Source organism: Thamnophis sirtalis, unplaced genomic scaffold (genome assembly GCF_051295495.1).
Source record: "Thamnophis sirtalis isolate CommonGarterSnake01/CBP01778 unplaced genomic scaffold, rThaSir2_p1.2 scaffold_13, whole genome shotgun sequence".
Taxonomy (NCBI): Eukaryota; Metazoa; Chordata; class Lepidosauria; order Squamata; family Natricidae; genus Thamnophis; species Thamnophis sirtalis.
In genome coordinates this window covers 7,614-29,802 of record NW_028261393.1, presented here as the reverse complement: position 1 = coordinate 29,802, position 22,189 = coordinate 7,614, and the positions used below count along the sequence as shown (strand labels likewise).

The 22,189-nt window shown below is 49.2% G+C and overlaps 1 protein-coding gene across 5 annotated transcripts; it reads left to right on the top strand.

Moving 5' to 3' along the window:
- Positions 1–1,621: 1,621 nt before the first annotated feature.
- On the top strand, positions 1,622–21,894 carry LOC106540610 (leucine-rich repeat and fibronectin type III domain-containing protein 1-like protein). 5 transcript variants are annotated; one of them, XM_014055788.2, is made up of 4 exons: positions 1,656–1,695; positions 12,769–12,936; positions 16,439–17,836; positions 21,213–21,894. In XM_014055788.2, exons 2-4 carry the CDS (start codon positions 12,926–12,928, stop codon positions 21,712–21,714), a joined length of 1,911 nt encoding a protein of 636 aa, XP_013911263.2. In that variant the 5' UTR covers positions 1,656–1,695; positions 12,769–12,925; the 3' UTR covers positions 21,715–21,894. The 5 variants fall into 5 exon arrangements, with proteins under 5 accessions (XP_013911267.2, XP_013911263.2, XP_013911262.2 ...); XM_014055787.2 differs by lacking the exon at positions 1,656–1,695 and adding an exon at positions 1,704–1,973; XM_014055789.2 differs by lacking the exon at positions 1,656–1,695 and adding an exon at positions 8,981–10,260.
- The last annotated feature ends 295 nt before the right edge of the window (positions 21,895–22,189 follow it).

Sequence of the window (22,189 nt, the reverse complement as noted above, 5' to 3'; positions counted from 1 at the left end):
CTGTCCAATGTTTTGACAGGTAAGAGTTTAACCACCATTGTTGTGGTTAATTGCAAGTCCTAAGATCTGCCCCACCACCAACAGACTACCACATTACAACAATGCTTCTTCGTTAAGTGCCAACCAGAAAGAGGAAGAGTATTTCTCACCTGCACACCAAACAAGTGAGGCTGGCAGAAATCTGTGCCATTTACTTGGCTTGCCCAGTTTTTCTCTCCATTGAAATGAAAACAACCTCCTTCTTGTCTTCACCAGGACCAGGAAAGGAAGCCACGCCTGGCAATTTTCCTGAGGGTCAGGGCAACTGGCATTCCTGCCAAGGCCTGTCCTTCCCTATAGTAGAGTTTCTGGACTCTTCTGCCCTGGGTTTGAAATATCTCCAGCCTGGCTGGCACCAAGAGCAATGGTGCACTTTCTGGGCATGGGAGATAGTTGTGGCCAATTCTGTCACAGAGACCCAGCAAAAGAAATCTCAAATCCCTCACCTGTGGGATAGCTGAGGTCCAGGTTTTTGTTCTCTGCTGCCCAGAGGCCTCTGCCTGTCCTGAGGGGGGCACTCTTGTAAGTGAGGTCATTGCCCCCTCTCTCTGCCTGCTCTTGGGGAGTGTTAATCCCCCTATTTGTATGCTGATGGATGGAGGCTGATTTGCAGAGAGCAGAAACACACCGGAGTTAGAAGGGACCTTAGAAGTGTTCTAGTCCAGCCTCCTGCTCAAACAGGAGACCAGGGGGCCCCAACCTCCAGTCTGCAGCCGCAGCCTGTTGGGGACCAGGCCTCATGAGCAGCGGGCAAGAGTGCAATCGAAACCATCCCCTCCTCCTCCCCCATCAGCCTTTGGAGCTGGAAAGATTGGGAACTGCTGCTCTAGACCATTTCAGACGAGGGGCAGTCTGGTCTCTTCCCGAAGACCTTCAGTAATGGAGAATCCACAACTTCTGGAGGAAAGCTCAACTGGTTCATTGTTCTCACTGCCGGGGAAATTCCTCCTTAGTTCTAGGGTACAACTTCCTGTCCCTTGCTTCTTGTCCTGCCTTCAGGTGCTTGGCAGAATGAGTCCTCCCCTTCTTCGTGGAAGCCCCTTAGATATTGGGATATGCCTACCATATCACCCCCCCCCTACTCGGGCTCTTCCTTAGACTAGACATAAACATCTCCGGACCATATTCTGCTCCCAGCAGCACCGGTGTGTGTGTGTGGGGGGGGGGGCACAGCAGGGAAACACGGTCGCACCAAGCCTCAACACAGCCGTCGGCTGGTTTGCTTCTACGCCCCCTCCCCTTCAGCGCCCTCTCCTCCTCCTCCCCGTCTTCTGGCGGCGGTTTCCTTCAGTGGCGGCGACGCACTCGCTGCAGCTGCCCCACTCAGCAGCCGAAAATCCTTCCGCCGTGACGGCCGCGGACTGGCTTCCTTAGCGCTTTCCGTGGACCGTCAGGGGGGTGGCTACCGAACGTGCTCGGCCGCGGCGATCGCGCGGGAGCGTCAGGGGGACAGGAGCCACGAGAGGGGGCGGCGCCCCCCAGTTGGCCTCGTCGGAAGAGGGGGCTGCCGAACGAAGCAGGCGTAGCGCCGGCGGACGGTGCCGCGCGTGTGACGAGCCGGCAGGAGGAGCTTTGCCGGCGAGCGCATGGCCAGCCTCGCCTACCAACTCAGGCGCGCAGAGGAGGCGGAGCCGCGAAGGGCGGCCGTCGGGCCAGGTAAAAGCGCGCGGCCAGAGGGGCGTCGCGGCGGCAGCCCACCTTCGCCTTTGCCCAGAATTGCGCAGTCGCCGCTTGTCATCCCGGTGGCGGGTCAACCTTCGTGGAGGAGACGAAGGAGCGGCCGGGGCGGAGGGCTTCCAGGCCGGCGCGCCGGGCCTCGACGGAGGCGAGCGACCTGCTCTTGCTCACTCTCCGTGCGGGGAGGACCATCGTCGCCGGCAAGGGGCCGGGGGCAGGTAGGGCGGGCCCCTTCCCGACTGATGGCAGGCCTCAAGGTGAGCCGGGAGGCGAGGGCGGCGTCCTGGGGTGGGGCGGTTGCGGTCTTTTCGCTCCTGCCTGCGGGGAAGGCGTGGCGGGGCTTCAGCGGGAGCCCTAAGCGTGTTCCGGGTTTCCCAGGGCGGCAGCGGCTGCCTTCCACCGGGCCCCGTGAAGGTTGTGAAGCGGGGGAACGGGAGGAGGAGGAGGCGGAGGCGCTTCGATGCTCGGGGTGCGTGTGCGTGTGCGCGCTCTGGCTGCTGGCGGAACGGCCTCTTTCCACTCGTGCCAGGCTTCCTCCGAGGGGGATGAGCTCTTGTCAGCAGCTCGCGCGTGGCCCCTACTGGCCAATCTGGGCGGCTGCTCGGAAGTGCCCACCTGGCGGCGGGGAACCCCTAGCGGGGAGTGGGGAGCGCTTGCTTCCCCTGTGGCGCGGAGGTAGCTTCGGGCCGAGTCGGATAACCGGGGCTCTCGCGACGAGCGGGGCAGCGCAGCGCCCCGTCGGGAGGGGGAAGCCGGCCGGTGTGGGTCGCGTCTGATCTCCAGCTCCGCTGGGGCGCCTTCGCCATCGGCGCTCGCTGCGTCTTCTCTTGGCCTTCACCTGCGGAAGCTGCTCGGCCTCTCCGCCTTTTGCAGGTCTCGGGCCAGGGCCTCTCCACGGGGCAGCTTTGTAGCCGAGAGCCGCGCCGGTCTGGGGTCCGCATCCTTGGGCAGGCGAAGCGAGTGTCATTTGCCGTCTTTGGCCCAGGCCTGCTTGGCAGCGCGGTTGGAGCGCCGGCATCCGTCTGGGGGACCCCTCCTCCGCTGGGCAACCATGTCCAGGTCGTGGGTTTCGTCCGCCAGTGTGCGGGGGCGGGGGGGGGGGTTGCGCCTGCCAAAGGATGGCTTCAAACCGGCGGCTGGACTGAGAAAGCTGCTGCGGTGATTCTTGGTGTCACCAAGGGAGGGAGGGACCGTCCTCTCTTGCCCCTCCCCAGCAGAAAAAGCGGGGACCCTCGAGTGAGGCTTGCGGCCGGCTCGCTCCTGGACCGGTGTGCACGGGAGGACGGGTCCCGTGCCGGCTCCGAGTTCTGCGGGTTCTCAGCCAGGGTCTCCGTTCTCTGCTCAGCTGGCGGGATGGGGCCTGACCTGGTGGCCGGCAGAGCCTCGTGCTTTTTGTGTTTTCTGTGTGGAACCCGAATAGAAGGTTGTGGTTTTTCTTTTCAAATGTTTTAGGATTGTCTAAGCAAATACACGTGTGTCAATAATGGCATAGATCAAGAGCATAACAGCCGTGGCAGCAGCAACTCCTCCTAAAGAAAAAAAAAGGGTGGCTTGAAATGTGAAGGTGGGTGTGGCTTAATGAAGAAATACGCCCACCTGTTTCCAAGGCTTCACCTGCTAGAAGCCAGCCTCTTTTCCAAATCAGCCACCAGAGATTTTTCCCTGGTGGATCTCATAGGGCAGCACTCCTTTTTCTATAGGGCCTTAGCTTCAGCTCCCTTGCCCTGCTGCTGCTGCTGCTGCTGGTCCTGGCCGAAAGGGTTGGTTTTTTGGTTCCTGTGACACTCCTGTGGGAAGGCGAGACCTATGGGAAGGAGGTGGGCCCATCTCTTTCCCGCAGCAGGCCTCAGATTTTCTGGAGTCGTTGGCTCACTGGAGTGCCTATGTGCAGAAGCAATCGACCAGGGGGAGGGGGGAGGGAGAGAGAGAGAGAGACAAGACACCCACCTCTGTTTGAAAAGATATAGGCATCATTTTCACAAGGAGTGCCTTCTTCATTCAGAGCCTGCCTTTAGGCCTTGGGTGTTTGTGCTGAAAACTGGCCTTCATTTATCCATTTGCATTGGGTCAGCATGGAAACCAACCCTTTTGGCATCCTCTGCACCACTTAGCAGCTGCAGAAAAATACTCTAAGATACATTAAGAGACGTCTAAGATAATGGTAAGTTGCCTAAAGAGCGACTGCAAGATCAATTTAAAAAAAAAAAATCAGAAGCCAAACATACAAGCTCTTCACAACCACCCTGCACCAAGGGCTGGAAGAGCAACCACGTTTTTAAGGAATTTCTGAGTGTCATTAGGGTAAGAGCTATTTGAATTTCCTCAATTAAGAACTATAATTTAGCTGCAAATTGTGTCCAAGTTAGGATATGTGCATAAATTCTAACCACAACCAAGGTTTCCTCCATCTGGGTTCAAGTGTAGAAATCTCGGTGCTCGGCCGTTTGCTTCCAGACGTTTCAGTACCCAATTAGGCAACATCAGGCAGTGTGAGGGACTGTGAGGTTTGCTACCTCTCAAGGATCAAGGCTTTGGGTCTGTTCTTAGTTTCCCAAATAGGCTTGACCCTTTTGCTCCACAGGGCTCAGCTGAAATGGGGGTACTTGCAGCTATTCAAATTTCAACTGACCTCAGTGCTCCCCCACCCCCAATGACATATCTAGTCGTTGCTTTTGGAGATCACGGGAAAGTCTAGCGGCTTCTCTCTCTTACAGACACAGACACAAAATCCTAGAACAGGAAGAGGTTATTTTGCCCATCAAAAACGAATCATCTCCAATAGATGGGTGCCTAACACCTTCAGCCAAAGGAGTTCATCCCCCCTTGGTTAACTGGCTCCGTGACTGAAACTGAATGTTGAGGTTTTCCTGCTTAGAACAATCTGGGTTTTAAACCCAAGACGCTGCAACCTTTGTAAGCACATGTTGGTTGACAAACACCTGGCGTTGGATAACATGACTGTGAGGATGCTGCAATGATCATAAGTCACCTTGTTCAGTGCCATTGTACATTTGAGCGGTCAATAAATGAATGGTTGTAAATCAAGGACTACCTGTAACAGTAGGTGGGTTTCTCTTTTCAGAACATTCCTCATTGTTACCACAGTGAAGAATACGATTGTGGCTTCAGTAGGCCAGCAGAGCTGCAACAGCTTTTATTGACTCAAAAATGGAATTGAGGAACTGCAGGCTAATGCCTGTTCTTTATACTCTCGGCCCGTGATGGCGAACCTATGGCACGCATGCCACAGGTGGCACATGGAGTCCTTTGTCCGGGCACGCGAGGCATTGCATGTGTGCACTGGCTAGCTGACTTCAGCCTTCTTTGGAGGCCATTTCTCGCTCTCCGGAGGCTCCAGGAACTTCCCTGAAGCCCCCGGAGCACAAAAAACTGGCCCTACGGGCAAACCGGACCTTCAGGAAGATACTTCCGGTTTGCTCGTAGGGCTGGTTTTAGCCCTCTTGAGCCTTCATGGCCCTTCAGGAGGCTTCCCTGAAGGCTCCGGAGGGCAAAAGACAACCCTAGGAGCAAACTGGACATTTGGTTTGTCCATAGGGCCGTTTTTGTCCTCCAGAGCCTTCAGTGGCCTTCCGGAGGCTTCCTTGAAGACTCTGGAGGGCGAAGAACGACCCTACGAGCAAACCAGAGGTCCGTTCCCAAACTTCCGGTTTGCCCACAGGGCCCATTTTTCACACTCCGGAGGCTTCAGGAAACCTCCTGAAGTGAAGCTCCTGAAGCCTGTAGAGGGCCTCCGGGAGGGGGGAAGGGGAGGCTGTTTTCGCCCTCCCCAGGCTCCTATAAAGCCTCTGGAGCCTGGGGAGGGCGAAAAAAGCACACCAAAAATGGGGAGGGGGAACACTAGTCTGGCGCGCATGCATGCTGGGGTGCGCATAGCATTAGGGGGGGGCATGCCTATGCACGACACAAACCCCCGCGCGCTCCCACCGCCTTTGGCACGCAAGCCACAAAAGCTTTGCCATCACTGCTCTAGGCACACAGGGCCTTAACCAATTATAAACTAGAAAAAACCCACCTCCATATAATTGTTCTGGAGTCATGTAAAGGTTAGTTTCACTTTTGTGCAATCTAACAGTTAAAGTAATGCAAAGGTTAGTTTCATTTTAGCCCAGTTTAAAAGTCAGAGTCATCTAAAGGTTAACCCCCCCCCTTACCATAACTATATATCCGTGATGGCGAACCAATGGCATGCGTGCCACAGGTGGCACACAGAGCCATTTCTGAGGGCACGCGAGGCGTTGCCCTGTCAGTTCGGGAACACACTTCTGGTTTGCGCTTCAGGGAAGCCTCTGGAGGGAGAAAAACGGCTTCCCCCCTCCTAAATCCAGCCAGTGTTCCCTGAGCCTGATAGCTCTAACGCTCAGGTGCTCTACAACAAAAATTTTGTATTTATGATTAGTCAAAACCTTCTCCTCACAGCAACTGTCCTGGGAATTTCAGTATCCTTCAAACACCAGAAAAGTATATTGGATCACCTGCCCAGTCAGTTCCAAGATCCCAGCACTTGGTCCTGCTCTTTGCTGGGATTGTCAGCTTAAAAATATATATATTTTTCTTTGTAAATTCAGATGCTGAGAATTGTGCAAAAATGTTGACTGTTTTTCACATCATTTGACAGATTGTTGCCCTCGTGAAGGAGTGCAAGTGTAGGTGGGCTTAACTGGGATCAAGAAGAATGGGCAAGAGGAAAGAGTTCCTTGCCATAGATGCCTCCTGACCTATTGATAAATTGGTCCTCAGTGGTCCTCTCCTGAAAGCTGCATCTTTGTGGCTATACCTTGTAATTCAGAAATCTGAGTGCTTGGAAAGTTTATTTATTTATTGGACTTTTACAGCAATATTCTGCATTTATTATTTTATAAGAATAGTAAATGAGAAGGACAGCAGGTGGAAAAGAGAGAGATGTGTGCAGGGTCTGGAACTGGCTTGAAAACTATGCCTTGTTGACAGTGTGAATCTAGGCTGACAAGCAATCCGGGGGGAAAAAATTGGGAACTGAATATCTATGAAGACTCAGTCATGCGGGTTATATGGGTGTCCCAAAGGTGCTTTTTCAAGCGGCAGTTGTACTTTCTTTGTTTTTTTCCTTGAAGACTTTCTGCTTCTCATCGAAGAAGCATCTTAAATTCTGATTGAATGGGGTGGTGGGGGTGGGGGTGGAAGGATTCACATTCCTTGTAGTTATCTGGTTGTTAGCATTGGGAATCATTGAGGCCACTTGGGGGTTTAAGTGCCCTAAGGGTCACCTGAATCAGAGAGCAAATGGGTACGGGGCCTTCTTAGAACTGCTGAAATGAATGTGTTGCAAACAGGAGATAAATGGTGCCAGATAGATGTCCTATCCCTCCCCTTCTGTTGAGAGAAGGCTGTTCAATTTTAATATAGATGACCTCTTTAGAATGTGTCCTCAAAAAAGTGATCTTTGTCTTTCAAATGCAGAAGGATCACCGAATCTTGTACTGATGGGCTTGCTCTCCTGTGTGTTTCGGAAGCAGTTAACAGAATAACAGAGTTGGAAGGGCCTTTGGAGGTCTTCTAGTCCAACCTGCTGCTCAAACCTGCACCCCTCAAATATTTGATGACTGCTATCATGTCACCTCTAATCCTTCTTTTCATTAAATTAGACGTACCTAACTCCTGCAACCGTTCCTCATATGTTTTAGGCTCCAGTCCTTTAATCATGTTCGTTGCTCTTCTCTGCACTCTTTCTAAAAGAGTCTCAACATCTCTTTTATAACATGGTGACCAAAACTGGCGGCAATATTTAAAGTGTGGTCTTGCCAAGGCCTTATTAATGTAATAGTAATACACTGTGTTATCGATTCTATAATCTTAATTCAGCTTAGATCTGTGTTGGCTTTTTTGGCAACTGCAGCACACTGCTGGCTCATAATTAAGTGGTGTCTACTAGGACTCCAAGATCCCTGATCAGGTTCTGATCACTCTCATTTTGTGCTCCAATGAGTAGCAAGAATCAAAATGTAAATACTGATCTGTGGGGGTGGGGGTGGGGTTCTGTAAACATCAGTGTTAAGGCTTCTGTTTTTTCTTCATGTGTAGTGCTCAGTCCAGGAAAGCTAGGCTATTTTCCTTGACATCTTCCCATGTGAACTGAATGTCTCAGTCCACAGAACTGACATTACAGAGTTGATTACAGAACACACACACACACACAGATGAGGCAGAAGCTTGTCCATCCCAAGCATAAAACATCCAGACATAAACGCAGCAATGTGATATATGCAGTAGGATGTAAACAACCACTCCATAAATACATGGCACAACATAGGAGAACAAACCTCAGGACAAGATTCAGCAGTCCACTCTCATTTGAACGACCCCAGCAAAGTCCACATTCTGGATAGGGAAGACCATTGGTTTGAAAGAGGCGTTAAAGAGGCCACCCACGTTAACATTGAACACCATCTCCTGTTTACAACACAGTCTTTTTAGCAGTGCCAAGAAGGTTCCACACTCCTTTGGACTCTGATTCAGGGATCCTGAGGGGATAGATAAACCCCCAAGTGACCTCAATGACTCTTAGTTAGAGAGTGCAAGGAATATAAATCCTTCCATTCCCCCCTCCATTCAATCAGAACTGAAGACGCTTCTTGGGTGAGAAGTGAAACATTTTCAAGGAAAAAACAAACTCCAATGGCCTTTTGATAAAGCACTTTTGGGATAATTGGGAACGATCAGTATCCCTTTTGCTCATCTAGTGAATTTTATGTGACCTTTTAAAAAACTGATTTATAGCAATAAGTAGAAAAAGTAGTTACTTTACCATGTAACTATTCCGAACTTTTGTACATTTTCTGAAAATAAGATAAACATTAATAATTATATTGTGCATTCTGTTGTTGATTATGTTGTGTAAGGAATTGAGAATCACATAATCTCTAAAAAGCACAAATAATAAGTATCCTTCTAGATAACAGTTTTATAAATACTTCGTTCTTTAAAACACCTTGAGCTGGAAATTTCTTTTATCTCACAGCTCACAAGATGTAAATAGGAAGAGCTAGTTTGTCTCTCTTCTAGGTGTTAATTAAAAAAGTGGGCTAGGCATTGAAGAGAGAGACATCCTGCTATTGATTGATTTACTGAGTTGCTTTCTGAATATTATTGGTTTGGGGAAGGGGGGGTTATATGCCTCTGCGGGTTGCTAAGAGGGACAAAACCTGCTTCCAAAATTCAGATACGCCATTGGTCCAGAGAGGTTAGACTGTAGCTTGAAAATAATGGGGGGGGGAGGGTGTCACAGGTATGCTAAAAAATACTTGAGAAATAAATAAAAGAGTAGTAACACCATGTTTTCCCCAAAACAAGACAGGGTCTCATTTTCTTTTGACCCTCGAAATAAGTGCTTGACCTTATTTTCGGGGAGGTCTTATTATTTTTGAGGCGCAGGAGGCGGCGAGCGTGGCCACCTCATGGCTGCTGCTGTGTTGCAGTATTTTCAGGGGAGGGCTTATTTTAGCGCATGCACTCAAAGGCCCGATTGAGCTTCAGGGAGGTCTTCTTTTCAGGGAAACAGGGTAACAACTCCCCTGTATACAACCTGTTGGTGATAAGCAGCAGGGGCCAAAAGGAGCAGTTTCCAAAATGCAGGTAGATTTCTGTTTGGAAGAAGAAAGATTACAAAGAAAAGGAAGGACAAATCTTGGCTACTTGTGGGGGCCAAATGGGGACTCTGTGCACTTAGAAAGGGCTATAAGGCACAATGAAGCGGTGTATAAGTCCAAGTCAATCCCCTGTCTTGATCTGATCCCCTGTTGTTTTGTGTTTGGGGCTTTCCCACCTCCTCCTCTTTCCCACGTCCTTCCCTGGAGTGTCGGTTTCATCCCCAGGCACAGCAGGAGCTGTTGGTAGAGATGGAGCTGGGCAGCCTGTCAACCAGGGAGTTGCAGATTTTTTTCTGCACTGGAGCCTGATGTTTTCCGGGAGGAAGCTTTGCATTCAAGAGGTGCAAGAGTTTGGTCTTCATCGATACTTTGAAATATTGGATGAAATGTAACAGTTAAAATAAGTAAAGATTACATTCATTTTAGAAGGCAATCTTATTCCTTCAATTTTGCATTATCTCACTACAATGACAATGACTAACAGGGTTGCTTTCAATTTGCAAATTCCCTTTTGAATAATTTTTAGCTAAAAATGTACAAGGTGCACATTGATATCTTTGGCAGCTGAGCTGGCATAATGGAATGAGTGGCATGCAGCACTTCTAAGGTGAATCGGAAATCGGAAATCCTTTGGTGTCCCACCTGATCTTTCTTCCGTCTTCTGTAAGAAGCTCCTGACTTTCAAATACGGAGTGGAGATTGGAGCTCCTCGGGCACTTTCACCTTTCCTGCTTGGGAGAGCTGTCTGAAAAAGGTGGCATTTGCCATCAACATCGACAAAGACCAGCAAGTTGAAATGGCTCCAAGCATCAGTGACAAGAGTTTGAGCAAAAGAACAGGCTAAAGCTTGTTGCATGGGGAAGTGTAGGAAGAAAATACATTGGATCCAAAATAGGAGCAGGTAAAATGCTGGCAAAGTGTGAATTATCAGTGTCTCATATTTCTGATTGCTCCTCTCTTCCTCTTTCTGAAGCGCAATCTATTTATTTGATGGAATAAATGGCCTGTTTTGCATATAAGTGTTGGGACTCTCCGAAGAGCACTGAGCATAGAACCGGCAGAGTCAGCTACCTAAATAGGTCATCTTGTTGTACCATTATTAAACAGGCTTGTTTCTGGTAGGAGGAAGTTTTCTCCCTTGTAAACAGATGGCAGTTCGTGCTTTTGGTTCTCAGTGCTAGAAAAGGGGAAAGTACCATCTTGACCACCAGATGCTCGGTAGTCTTCAGCAATGCATCCCTTTAGCGTTCCAGATCAATTATTCTCCCGTGGGAGGCTTGGAACAGACGAAGGGGTATTGCTTTCTGTTGGAAGGTTAGTCAGGGCCAAGGACTTAGCTTTAGAAGAAGAGTGAAAGGCAGGCACCAAGTAAGCAACGGCCTCTGGTCACACTGGCAGCCTTGTGGGGGGGGGGGGTAGCTGCTGGGGAGCCTGAGGGAGCCCAGGTCCCCTGCTTGTATCCTGTTGGAAGGCTTCCCAAAAGAAGCACCTGGTTGGTTGCTGCAGAAGCAGGATGCTAGTTAGTTTAGTTAGTTTAGTTAGCTTGTATGCCGCCCTACTCCCGGAAGACTCAGGGCGGCTAACAATAAAAAGGGGGGGGGGGTTTACAAAAATAAAAACAACAATTAAAAATTCAGCAACAGACATAACATCGGATGGGGCTGGATAATTCAACAGCCCCAGGCCTGCCGGAACAGCCAGGTCTTAATTGCTTTGCGGAAGGCCGGAAGGGTAGTGAGGGTCCGTGCTGTGCTGGATGAGGCTCTGATCGGGTCACATTGTCCATGCTTTAACAAAAGCTTACGTGGGGAGTGGGATCCTGACATTTAGAATTGTAACTGCTACAGTAGTTGGGCGCTTCTAGTTTTGCTCTGTCTTTTTACTTTTAATTTCTGATGAAGGGCCATGAAAACCAGTGCAGGGTCAGGGCGTTAAGCTGGATTCCAGATGGTTGGCATTAATTGTGGCTTTGCAGCTGGAGTAATGAAGTCTGCAGTGGAGAATCCTCTCATCAACATCTGCGGGGGTGCGCGTGGAGTGCGAAAACAGACTTCAGGATGTCTCAGTGCAGTTGACATATTTGCATCAGGCATCAGGGTGCAGTTTCATAAGGGCATGGATTGTGTTGTGATGTCACACACGAGTCTCTTTTTTTCTATTGGGATGGCAGCTGCAGCTGGTTGTACCCCAAAGTGCTGAAGAGATCAATTACCTTCCACCTTTGAAGAGGACAAACTCACCCTGGGCCTTTGCTCATCTGTTTAGTTGAGCCAGTGAAGTATTAATTTATTACAGATGGATTTTTCCTGGCTTCCATTTTAATTTGCTTCCCTGCTTATTTATTTATTAATTACATTTATCCACCACCCATTTCGCTGTCACACAACTCTGGGTGGCTTATAGTATAGATATTAGTATAAACATTAAAACAATAAAACAATGAGGCAATAAATACAATAAAATTAACAGGAAATAGCTAAAATAGCAGAGATGGGGCAGGGGAATAATAGAGCAGAGAGGGGACTCTTCTAGTTAATCCAGTAACGACAGGATGACAGGCACCCATCCAGGCTCCAGGCCAACTGGCTGAGCCAGGTTTTAAGACCTTTACAGAAGGATGGGGGCAGATCTCACCCCAAGGACTGCGGGGTTCCAAAGGCTGCAGCAGAAAAGGCTCATCTCCTGGACACCGCCAGGCCAAATTCCTTGGTCAACGTGGTCTGCCGCATGCCCTTTCTGCTGGCATTGGTGGTGAGCCAATTCCATTGGGGTGAGAAGGACCCTCAGGTAATTTGGACCCCTGCCATAAAGGGCTTTAAAGGTGATAACACCTGTAAACACCTTGAATCGGAGTTGGAAGCAAATGGGTAACCAGTGAAATTTACATAACAGCATTGGGGTACCCTGGAACTGTCCACGCAGCCGCATTCACAGCCAGGTTTGTAGCTTTCGAATACTCTTCAAGGGTCACCCCATGAAGAGCACATTGCACTTGTCCAAGCGAGAGATCACTAGGGTGTGAGTGACTGAGTGCAGGGATTCCCAATCCAGAAAAGGGAACAACTGGTACACAACTCCCCAGTTGTACAAAGGCTCTTCTAGCCATCACTGCCACTTGCTCTTGAAGGAGGAGTTGGGAGTTGTGTACTGGGTCTGTCGGGGGCAATGCTACCTTATGCAGAACTAAAGATATTAAAATACATTTATGGGGTCTACATTTTTCTTATGCTGATGTTTTTAATTGTGTTTGCTGCCCAGATTTACCTATGGCTGAGATGGGCAGGCGTATAAACAGAAATACATGCATGTGTTCATACACAGCCCTTTTTATTGCAATCTGTTCCATCACCTGACAAAGTCTCTGCTCCAATAGAATTCCAGTACAAAAGAATGGTCTCTGTAATTGCAGGGAGAATGGCTTCCTCCAAGACCACTAGAACTGCTGGGTTAGCGGAGAAAATGCAAGTTTGTGTAGAAGACTTGTCACATCAAGTACATCCATCAGGAAGGAGCTTCTGAAGGAAGTAGATGCATGGCTGGAGCTCATTTAGGAGCGCACTTGAGGAATGCTTAAAAAGTAAGAGCAGAATCTCTTCTCAGCTTGCCTCTTTCCTCCCGCCTGCCTGTGCTTCCTCTGCCTGGTCAAAAGGTTATGCTGTGTTGTTCTCCGTCCTTTCAGAATGTGGAGCTGACGTCTCCCCACTGCTCAGAGAAGCTTAGAGGTAGAACACAAAACTTCCCTATTTCTGGAATGAGGAAAGAGAAGCTAGAACCATAGAAAACTGAAATATTGAAGCATTTCAATAAAGTGTCAATATTTTAATATTGAAAATGCTGCCTTCTAGAATCTTACTCCCACCCTTAATATATGTAAAGGTTTCAGTCACATGCACCCTTTCCCTTCTGTCCTCCAGGCTGCGCGTATTTAGTTCCTTCGATCTCTCCTGATGTGTTTTCTCCCTCAGACCTTGAACCGTTTTGCTGCCCTTCTCTGGACTCGCTCAATCTGACCCATGTGCTTTTTTAAGTGAAGTCTACAGAACTTGACCCAGCACTCCAAATGCTGCCCGACTAACGCTCCATGGAGCAGACGGCCTCGAGTGGAATCTCCCTGCGTGGAGCCCCTGCCTTGAGAAGTCCAGGGTGGGCACGTGGGAGATGGGGCTCCGCCATCAGGGGCCTTTTCTTGGGAACAGGCTTTCCCTGCAGATCTGTAGGAGGCGAACGGTTGTGTTCCTGCTGATTCTAAAGGAAGTGCTTTCTTTAGGAAGCGCTTGGGCTTCCGTTCGAATAGTCAAAGGTCGATACGGCCTTAAGATCCCCGCGTCAAGGTGATTCTGTTCTGGGAAAAAGATCACCCATGAAAAGGGGTGCTATGAAGAGTTCAAGAAGGCCTGGCCGATCTGCTTGCAAGAAGCTGAGAGGGAGGTTTCTCTGGAAAGCAAGTGGTGGAGATAGTCCAGCGCCACAGAAATCCTTTCGGATCACAGAAGCAAGGACCCGGGATCCCCCAGTGGGCAGCCTAGTTCTATTCACATTTATGAGGCATGGGAAAATATTTTGCGCATCTTGTAGGAAATGCGTGGGTCCACTGATAGCAGAAAAAAATAGGCTGCTGTGGCTTTACAGCAAAAAAGGGACAGAGCACTTTACTGAGCTGAGGTCCGAGGCAACGTTGAGCTTCTGGTGTGGAAAGAATCATCTCGCAGTGAAGAGGATGAGATGGGAAGAAAAACTGGTTGTCAGTCAAAGAGTATGCATGGCCTAGAGGCCCTTGGGGTGGTTGTAAATTAGCATTTTTATTTTGTAGCAGCTTTGTGTCTTTTCCACAGGTGATGGGGCAGGTTCTCAAGAAAGGAAAGGAAAACCCCACCTCCCTCCCTTCTCTGAATTGTTCCAGTTGCTCCAGGGTGGGTTTTCGTTTTTGTAATGGCACCAAGGCAACATTCAGGTTTTGTGAGGGGCTTAGAATTTGGGGGGGTTTACAAGTATGTCAGTATGTCTGGTGAGTGAAGATCAGAGGTGGGTTCCTACCGGTTCGGCCCAGTTCGGCTGAACAGGTAGTGGTATGCTGGCCTGGGTCGCAGAACCGGCAGCAACCCAGGCTGGCCACACCCCCGAACCGGTTTCCCAGTTACGCCGTTGCTGCCGCCATATTTTTTTTAGTTCTGCGCCTGCGCAGAACAATTTCCATTGGACTGTGCATGTGCGCACAGCACGCATCCAACGCGTGCCCACAATCAAACCGGCAGTAACGTCGGCCAGAACCTACCCATGGCAAAGATGTGGGTTGTGGAAGGCTGAAAAAAATCACATTCTGTGGTCATGTGAAAGAGGTCGCTTTCCTAGAATCATTGGTCATGGAATCATCTTCAGAAAGGAGATGAAAGTCCCCCCCCCCCCCAGTGAGGTGGAGAGAATTGAGGGAGGATTTCTTCAGAGACTGCAGCGTTAAGCGAATTAGAGAGGAGTCTCATTGCTTCTCTGTAGCAGCCTCTCGTGATGCTTAACGAGATGGGCTTTTTGGTCTGGTCTGATCAGGCAACCTCTTCTTGAGCTTCTTGGAGTAGCCTTCCTCTAACCTAGATGGATTTATTGTCAAGTGAATGGAAGCTGCTTTGTGCTGCACTTAATTTATAGATTTTTCAGGAAGACCAGTTTTGAAACATTGGAGTAATAGAGGATAAAAATTAAGTGAGGTGTGTGCGAATGGTTGCTATCAACTTCGTGCTCTATTGCAAGAGGTTTGTGGTGGGAAAAGAATTTGGCCCTTCAAAATAATGAGAAGTCTACCAGTCGGAATGCTTCTGTTTGTATCAGACATATTTTTAAGTTTGCAATTTCAAGGATACAAACGCACGGACAAAATGCAACCATCAGACAAAGAAGGGCTGGATCTATTACAACAACTAGGAAACACGATGGAATTAATTGGTAGGAAAGTAGTGTGACTGATGTGGCAACCCCCCCCCCCTTTGCCGGACATCAGCTCACATTAAAATTCAAATCAGGCAGCAGGAGAATTGATCAAGATATGAAAAGGAAGCTCATGGCAGATCAAGGGGTTCTTCCTCCCGGTGTGCTCTGAACATTCCTGACATCTTGTGGCAGACTGATGCAAAATTCTGACCCACATACATAAGTTATTTTTCATGGTTTTATATAATATTTCTTGCTTTTTTGCCAAAGCAGTAAACATAATTACTATATCTGTGTTATTGCTTCCTTTAAAGGAAGCAGGAGCAATGTCAGTGTAACAGTTTCAGGAATAAAATACTGTAAGCACCCTGGATAGTTTCAAAAGGTTAATGCGGCTGAAAGGAAGAAATGTAATTCTCATAGGAGCACAGTTCTATCCCAAATGTATCTTTCTAAGTGCATCCACCATCAAGGACATTACATTAGAGTATGTAAAATCATAAGAACAATGTTTCCATTAATGATTGATGTGGCATAAGATAAGATAGGTGGTGTTGAAATCTGAAGCCTCTGTGATTTCTGCTTTGAAGCCATTGTGGGGTCTCGGTCTCTCTCTCTCTCTCTCTCTCTCTCTCTCTCTCTCTCTCTCTCTCTCTCTCTCTCTCTCTCTCTCTCTCTCTCTCTCTCTCTCTCTCTCTCTCACACACACACACACACACACACACACACACACACACACACACACACACCTTGCCTTCTATAGTTTGCATCCCAGGAATTTTTCAGAAAAGGGGTAGGAAGCCTTTTATCGGAAATAATTCCTGACCTGGGAAGGGGATTGCAGTCCCTTCCTCTCCTTATGATCTTATAATTGTATGGCCTTCTTTTAAAACCTTAAACTCGGTTTTATGTAGAAAGCAATTCAAGAGGCCAGAGCACCTCAGAATGAGATTCTGGACTCCAACCACAATCATCTTTCAGTCTCAGGCTACTTTTTTAAAATGTCCACAGCAGATAGATTAGCTGAAAAATTAGCCCGATGTAGGAGTAGCCAAGTAGATCCCCAGTCAAATGTTGCTTTCTCTTTATTTTTTCATGTTTAAAGCATGTTTGGTTCAAATTCACATTCATGGATTTGTCCATTTCTTTTTTTTTTTTAGGTGCCCTCTATATCTTACCATGGAAAAGTTTCTCTTCTGCCTTCTGATGACGAGCACCATGGCTGTGAGGGCCCTGATGTGTCCCATGCGCTGCAGCTGCCAGAGGGTGTCCCCCTCTTTCACCATCCTCTGTACCAAGAATGGGCTGCTCTTTGTCCCTCCTGCCATTGACCGACAGACAGCAGAACTCCGACTGATGGATAATTTCATCACGACTTTGCGAAGGAAGGATTTTGCAAACATGACAGACCTGATCCATTTAACGCTATCACGAAATACAATCAGTCATATTATGCCTTATGCGTTTTTTGATCTTAAAGGTCTTCATGCATTACACCTGGATAGTAACCGCCTCACTTATATTGATGAGGATCACTTCAAAGGATTGATCAACCTTCGCCACTTAATTCTCAGTAACAACCAGTTACATTACATTTCACCTGGATCTTTTGATGATTTCATTGACATAATTGAGGATCTGGATCTATCCTATAATAATCTTGTTAAGGTCCCCTGGGAAACGGTCGGGAGGCTTTCCAATGCCAATACTATTAGTTTGGATCATAACCTCATAGATTTTGTCCCTGAAGGCATCTTCTCCGACCTTCACAAACTGGCTCGGCTGGACATGACTTCTAACCAGCTGAGGAAGATCCCCCCCGACCCGCTTTTCTCCCGCATCCCTGTCTATGCCAAGCCCAAGGGTACCCCTCTGTCGTCTCTGGTATTGAGCTTTGGAGGGAACCCGCTGCACTGTAACTGTGAGCTAGTGTGGCTACGGCGCCTGACTAGGGAAGACGACCTGGAAACCTGTGCCTCCCCCCCCGAGCTGATGGGCAAGTATTTCTGGTCTATTAAGGAGGAGGAATTTGTCTGTGAACCACCCATGATCACTCGCAGAACAGCAAAGCAAGTGACCACGGAAGGACAGAGTGTCTCCTTGAAGTGTAGAGCAATGGGTGATCCAGAACCATACATGCGCTGGATTTCACCAGGGGGAAAATTGGTCTCCAACACTTCCCGAACAATTTCCTATGAGAATGGGACTTTGGATATTTTAGTGACTTCCATAGAAGACCAGGGTACGTATACTTGTATAGCATCCAACGCTGCAGGGGAGTCCACTGCACCCGTTGAACTTCTGGTCAGCCCATATCCTTATCTTGCTAACAGCACGAACTCTGGCAAAGAAGCCGAGCGGGGTCCATCGGATATCCTCATCTCAGCCAAGTCCAGCTTCTCTAATGAAACCAAATCTCTCCAAGAGAGGAAAGTGGCCATTGCTGAGCTGACCTCGTCCTCTGCCCTCATCCAGTGGCCTTCGCAGCACCATATTCCTGGGATGCGAATGTTCCAGATCCAGTACAACAGCTCTGCTGATGATATCCTGGTGTACAGGTACGCATTCCTACCAGGCCTGTTTCAAGTTTATTTCTGGCAAGATGGCAGCGGTGGGAAGTTCAACCATCAGTGGTGTAAAACTGGGCACCACTTGTTTGATGCCTTCTCACAGAATGAGTTGGGAGGGTAGGAGGAAGATCATCAAGAGGCAGAATGAAAAGAGAAGCGACTCCAAAGGGAAAATCCAAGCCACGTTCCTTTTAAACCAGAACTTCATGCAGGATAGATGAGAAATGTGCTAAAAACAGGCTGATCAGTTTCATTTCATTTTTGTGCCATGATTTCTGGTGACTTCTGGAGTAATCCCTGTCATTTCTTTGGCCACATTTTTGGACTACATGCTTCCCCTTGCCTCCTTACTAGGGCTGAGAGAGAGTGTCTGGCCCAGCCAGCCTCATGCCTAAGACAAGACTAAAATTCCTGAAATTGCTTCCTGGGTCTAGGCATAACAACGGGGGTGGGATTCAGCCGGTTCAGACTGGTTCGGGCAAACCGGATGTTACGTGTTCGGAGAACCGGCAAATCACGCCACTGGATGGCCCCTCCCCTCCCTGCCACCCCCGCCCTTCCCTGCCCAGTCACTCCTCATCACATCCACACGCCATTGCAGAATGCCTTCATCCGCCATTGCTGCATGCTGTCAGCGTTCCAAATATCATCCAAAATTAAATCAGAGTCCAAGGCAGAGCTTCCCTTAAACTTCCAATTTATAAGGAGAGACATGTTGGCACATCTGTGGAAAACCCAAATCTGAAAACTTCCTGGGGTTCCCATCCAGTTGAAAGTTCATGAGCTTGCCCCCACACCCACAAGTCCATCACATGGTCCAATCTTCCACTGCCACGCTGGCAGTTCCGTCCATCCAGGTCCAGTCGGGCTCAGAGGCGTAGAAACCTTGGGCTTCTAGAAAGGAATTTCTTTATTTTGACAACACATTCTATTCCTTACTATTCTCCCTCCCAATTCCCTACTAATCAAAAGCACAGTAAAATAATAGAGAGTGTGGCAGGCCAAAGATCCTAAAAGGAACCGGCTGCAGGCCTGACACGTGCCTTCTGCCTCAGCCCTGATCTCCCTGGGTGAGTGAGCCTGCAAGCACGCCCCGAGTCCTGACTCACGGCCTAGCTGCCTACACCGTCACAAGCCCTCTTCAAATGCCGACTCCCGGTCTGACCTAGGCTGCCGCTACCGCAAACCCTGGAGGAGTCAACTCCCGGGCCGGCCTTCCTGCCGCTGCTGCTGCCTGCCCCCCCTGTTCCTGGGCGGGCCTAGCTTCCTTCTTCACCGGCGCCACAGTCCATCGCCACAATTCCCGGAGCTTCCCGCTAGCCTCTGAATGCTGGCTGGGAGAACGTTCTCTCCCCCCTGGCCGTGAAGCCGGGCCCCACTGGCAAGGAGGACGTTTGCCCCACTGGCCAGTGTCAGAAGAGAGGGAGGCATTAAAGTTTGGCCAAGCTTCCTCCTCCTCCTCGGCCTCAAGCAAACACACACACACACAGACACCTCATGGCACCGGACCTTCTGCAAGGAAACGGTGCATGTCCACACACCGTCTCCTCACAGAAAGTCCCAGCGCTGTGAGATGCGTTTGTGTTTGAGGCTGAGAAGGAGACGATTGACCGAACCTGCCTCGGAAGCTGCCTTTATAAGCACCTTAAAGGGACAGGCTGCATGCAGCTGCCTTCTGAGCAGCTTCGGCCGGTGTGAAGAACAGGGTGGCGATGGAGACGATGGGCCAGGAGGACAGTGGGACATGTCAGGACAGTGCCGACCTGCCGTTCATCAGCAGGCTGTCCTCCTGGCCGGGTCTGGCCGTGAGCGGCATCGGCAGACAATGGGGTGTATTGTCGGCACGAAGAACAGGACGTTGGTGATAGGACTTCCGCGGTCGCACACCACATTGCCTGCTGGTGCCGCTCGCGGCCAGACCCAGACAGGAGGACGGCCAGCTGACAAGGTTCAGGCCAGTGCTGTCTTGACGTGTCCCACCACGACCACCACCGCTGCAGACTTGCTTGCCGTTGTGATCTCCAGCTCTGATGGTTACAGCTCCATGCTTCCCCCCTACCCCCCCCCAGGCATGGGGAGCCTCGAATTGGGACACAACAAGCAGCCCGTACTGGAAAATGCATGGCTGGGGATCAAGCTCCAAAGTGAGTCGCAAGCCTGGGTTCCCCACACAAGAGCTGGAAGTCCGGTATTCAGCGCACTCATCTCTGTTTCCCTTTATGACCGGCCTTGGAAAACGCCTGCCCTCACAATCGCACACCTGCAGCCAGAGCTGGGCTTGCAGCTCTCGTGCTGAGAACTCAGGCTTGCAACAACAGTTTGGAGCTTGTTAAGAAGCCCCACTTCTCCACCCCAGCCACGCATTTTCCAGTCCAGGCTGCTTGGAATGAAAAGCAGGCAACAGGCTGCCGCTTCCGGGATTCCCTGCACGAGCACTGGAGGAAAATTGGCCAAGCTCCCAATGCCCGAACCTTGAAGTTCAAAGCTTGAAGAGAGATTTGCCATCGTGCTGGTGAGTCCGTACGGACCGAGTAGGGTTTTTGTTCCCCCCACCTCCCCATCCCGATCCAGCATGGCATGGAAAACTGGGCTTCTCCATCGGGCCTTCTCTTCCCCCCCCCCCCAGCCTCCTTTTGCCAGCATTTGCAGGCAGGCTCAGCAGGCAGTTGCAATCTTTAGGGGGGCTTTTATTTTGTCTGTTCAAGGACGGAGGGGGGGGTGGGAAAGGTAGGAAATCGGCCTGTCTCTGCAGCATCGGTCATGTGACTGAGTGGGCATGGCCCACCTACCCACATGCATCCAGTCACATGTCCACCTAGCCACACCCATCCGGTCACATGCCCATCTAGCCACACCCATCCAGTAACATGCCCATCTAGCCACGCGCACGGAGCCGGTTGTTAAATTATTTGAATCCCACCACTGCCTAACAGCAGATGGGGATAGAGCCCTTCCCTTCCTTCCTTCCTTCCTTGGTTAATTTCCCCAATTTACCAGTCCCAATTCTTCTTCCCATGGAAAGTGAAATATGGCCTTGGGTAAATTTCATGTCTAGGTTAATCAGAGAAAAACCTATATGTCGGGCCTTTGCATAATTGAAAATCAGCAATTTAAATATGTATATACGTACAGACTATACCGTTGCTTTGTCAAAGTAAGAATAAGAACGCATATCATCAACTTGAATATCATAACGCACACTTTGCCATTTTAACACCAACATGGCCACCAAGGGACAGTTACACTGCCTAAGTAGCCAACGGCTCCCCTGTTCATCCCTTTAGCTTTTCGGGAAATCACGGGAGCGGAGAGGGATGTTGCTGTGCGGTTCCTTGCTATAGACCGAGTTTGTCTTCTCTTGCAGGATGATCCCGGCTTCTAGCAAGTCTTTCTTCCTGACCGACCTGGTTGCTGGGCGGGACTACGATCTGTGTGTCCTTGCTGTTTATGAGGACGGCGTGACTTCCCTGACAGCGACCCTGGTGGTAGGGTGTGTGCAGTTCACCACAGAGGAGGCATATCGGCAGTGTCATTCCCTCCACGCACAGTTTCTTGGCGGGACCATGATTATTATCATCGGAGGCATCATTGTGGCGTCCGTCCTTGTTTTTATCTTCATACTTCTGCTGAAATACAAAGTTTACATCAACCACCACAAAACCAAAAACCCTGAAGTGAATAACGTTTGCTCTCAAACCAACGGTAGTCAAAGTAACTCTCTGGTACATTCCAGCTCCAAACTGGCTGAATGGATCCAGCAAGAACGTTCAAGCTCACCACTCAGAGGCAAAACTATACCAGACTTCAACTACGAACAAGCAGCCTCTACAGAAGTGTCTGTTTTAAGAAACGAAGCCTTTCCTTAATAGTTACGCCGGTCCCAGGCAAGAAGCAGTAAAAAATAACTAGCGGTTGTATTTAAAGCTTCACTGTCTATTTTTAAGATCAGATGGTTTTAAACACTATTTTTTTAATCTGTAAAAGTTCTTGCATTCTTAACTATTTTTGTTGCACTATATTAAATATAAACTGTGATTTTGAAGGTTTTTTAATCATACTTATCTATTTGCAACAAAGTCTGGATCGGTACTTACAAAACTTCCGTATAGTTCAGGTTGCTCACTACTAAGCAGTATTATGCTAAAAAATGTCAGGGGAACAGAAAGGTTTAGGGAAGACCAGTACAAGAATTCCTCAGTTAAGGAGACCACCACGGAGTAAAAAATCCAAGGGGGTCACATGTTCCATAGTGAACGCATATCAGCAAAACAGAGATCGCGATTAGATTTGGAGCCCGTCGATACGGTTTGGAGGGGTTAGGGTTAGGGTTTCGAGCCGGAC